This window comes from Tupaia chinensis, unplaced genomic scaffold, assembly GCF_000334495.1.
Source record: "Tupaia chinensis unplaced genomic scaffold, TupChi_1.0 Scaffold143602_1, whole genome shotgun sequence".
NCBI classification, from domain to species: domain Eukaryota; kingdom Metazoa; phylum Chordata; class Mammalia; order Scandentia; family Tupaiidae; genus Tupaia; species Tupaia belangeri.
Window position 1 is genome coordinate 951,163 of NW_006203448.1, and position 2,645 is coordinate 953,807.

At 63.4% G+C, this 2,645-nt stretch overlaps 1 protein-coding gene across 3 annotated transcripts in view; it reads left to right on the forward strand.

Annotated features, from left to right (window-relative positions):
* The window catches only part of RALGDS (ral guanine nucleotide dissociation stimulator), a 49,301-nt gene that overhangs the window by 42,009 nt on the left and 4,647 nt on the right, over nt 1–2,645 (forward strand). For 2 of the 3 annotated variants that reach the window (XM_006164298.3, XM_006164297.2), the window contains exons 10-15: nt 634–702; nt 1,009–1,095; nt 1,593–1,625; nt 1,739–1,860; nt 2,001–2,096; nt 2,308–2,509. In XM_006164298.3, the coding sequence (XP_006164360.1) occupies nt 634–702; nt 1,009–1,095; nt 1,593–1,625; nt 1,739–1,860; nt 2,001–2,096; nt 2,308–2,509 (609 nt within the window). The remainder of the gene's footprint in view (nt 1–633; nt 703–1,008; nt 1,096–1,592; nt 1,626–1,738; nt 1,861–2,000; nt 2,097–2,307; nt 2,510–2,645) is intronic. The other variant, XM_027766619.1, reaches the window with a different exon arrangement.

Sequence of the window (2,645 nt, forward strand, 5' to 3'; positions counted from 1 at the left end):
TCGTCCGTCCCGTTGGGGGGGGGGGTGCGCAGCTGAAAGGGACCAGCCCGCTCTCCTCTGAGTACTGTGTGCCCTGGGCAAGTCGCAGCCCCTCTGGGCCTCAGTTTCCTTTTCTAGAAAACGGGGGTGCGGAGCTGTCCTGGAGCCCCCAAGGTGGGTGTGGTACCCGTCTGCACCTCCCGGACGAGGACCCAGACTCAGAGCCAGGCTGCCACCCTGGGGGACACAGATGCCAGAGAGGCAAGGCTCAAGAAGCAGCACGAGGGACCAGCAGTTAGCATAATGGCTATGTCGCTGGACTCCCATGTAGTCAACCATGGTTTGAGTCCCAGACCCGGTGGCTTAAAACTCATGCCGGGCGCATGTGTGTTTGTGCCCAAGATCCTGAGAGGAGAATGGAGAAGGGATTGTGGTGTGGCCATCCCCCCCGGGGGGGTGATTTCTCGCTTTCTATCTCTCTGTCTGTCTCTGTCTGGTGAGCGCACACACCCTATAGTGAAAACCTCCCCCGCACCCCCCAAATAAAGCAGCAGCATGAGGCCCTGCCATGGCAGGACGTGGGCACCAGCAGGTGGTGAGGCCGGGGCGTGGGAGGGATCAAGACCTTGTTAACCCCGTCCTCCACCCTGGCAGGAGGGTACCTCCAAGTTTGCCACCCTGGAGATGAACCCCCGGAGAGCCCAGAAGCGGCCAAAAGAGACAGTGAGTGTGCAACTGGGCCAGGGCAGGGGGATGGCGAGCTGGCTCCTGGTTGGGGAGAAGGGAGCCATTCCCTCCTGTGGCCATAGTTGAAGTGCCCCGTGAGATGCAGCAGGGCTGGGCTCAGGGCAGGTGTGGCCTAGGAGGTGACAAGAGATTTGGGGCCACAGAGTCCAGGAAGACTCAGTGATGGCTGAAGGTCCCCAGGCTGCTCCGAGGGAGAGGCTGGGGTCGGGTGAAGGTCTGCAGCTGAGAAGCCTGCATCGAAGGGACTCTGGGCCTGGCTCACCGTCCCACCTGTTGCCATAGGGTGTCATCCAGGGTACTGTCCCCTACCTGGGCACGTTCCTCACTGACCTGGTGATGCTGGACACAGCCATGAAGGACTATCTGTATGTGAGTGGCCTGGGGCCCGAGGCGGGTGGGGGGCTGGAGGACAGAGCCCCTGCCTGAGCCCTGAGCTTGGGCCCTCACGAGATCCCCATAGTGGCCCCACGTGCTGGACCACCAAGCTCCTCCTATGCAGCAGTAAACCTCTGGGTCCTAGCTGGCGACACCCTGGGCCGGGACCACAGAGCCCCAGGAGGGTTTGTTGAGCTGACACAGTGTGTACCTCAGGGTAGCCCATGGTGGAGAGGTGTGTCCAGACCCTCTGAGGTCAGGCCGAACATGAGTGGTTGAGCTGGACCATCTCTCCTCGAGCCTTGGTCTCTGTTCTCAGAGCAAGTTGGGCTGGAAGGTGTGTGCGTGCCCTGCCCCTGGTGGGCACTCATGGTAGTGCAGCCAGGTCCAGATGTGTGCGCATTTGGCCCCCAGTGGGCACTCACGGTAGTGCAGTGGGGCGGCAGTGGTCCAGGGACGCATTCTAATGGACTCTGCTGTCTGCCTTCCAGGGGAGACTCATCAACTTCGAGAAGAGGAGGAAGGTAAGTGATGTGACCCTCACGTGGGTTTGAACTGGAGCCTGACCACGGGGGAGGAGAGGACCCGCACTGGCACTGCCAGGCCGTTGCCATCCTGCCCTCCCCGCCCGGCCCAGGAGTTCGAGGTGATCGCGCAGATCAAGCTACTGCAGTCGGCGTGCAACAGCTACAGCATCGTGCCCGAGGAGCGCTTCCGGGCCTGGTTCCGGGCCTCAGAGCGGCTCAGTGAGACTGAGAGGTGAGCTGGGTGCCAAGTCGGCCTGGCAGGGCAGGGTGCATGCCCTGGGTCAGCATCGGGCCCTGCGGCCTGGTCACCCGGGCCCAGCTCTGGGAAAGCCCTGCAGCCCCAGTAGCCTCACGGCTGCCCTCTGCCTGTAGCTACAACCTGTCATGTGAGCTGGAGCCCCCCTCTGAGTCGGCCAGCAACACCCTGAAAACCAAGAAGAGCACGGCCATCGTCAAGCGCTGGAGCGAGTGAGTGCTGGGCCCGGGACCGCCCCCTGCTGACCGCTCTGCATCGGAGAAACCTCGCCTCTCCCTCTGTGAAATGGGGTGCTACTCAACCAGCTCTCAGATGGCAAGGCCAGATGGGGTGCTGATGAGGATTAGCACGAGGCCTGGAGCGCAGAGCGCAGAGTGCAGGGCTCAGACCAGGCCCCTCCAGTGAGCTGGCCCCTTCTTCCAGCCGCCAGGCCCCCAGTGCGGAGCTGAGCACCGGCGGCAGCTCGCACTCCAAGTCCTGTGACCAGCTCAGATGTGCCCCCTACCTTGGCAGCGGGGACCTCACCGATGCGCTCAGCGTGCACTCGGCCGGCTCCTCCAGCTCCGACGTGGAGGAAATCAACGTGAGCTTTGTCCCCGAGTCCCCCGATGGCCAGGAAAAGAAGGTGAGGCCCGCCCTAGCCCTCCCTACCCGGTACTAGTGCCCCCACTCTGCCCCCACACAAGGGGCCAGAAACCCATTCTGCGGAGCCCCAGAGACTGGCTGGCCGCCTGGGGGGCCCCCCCCGGGGCAGGGGCCGC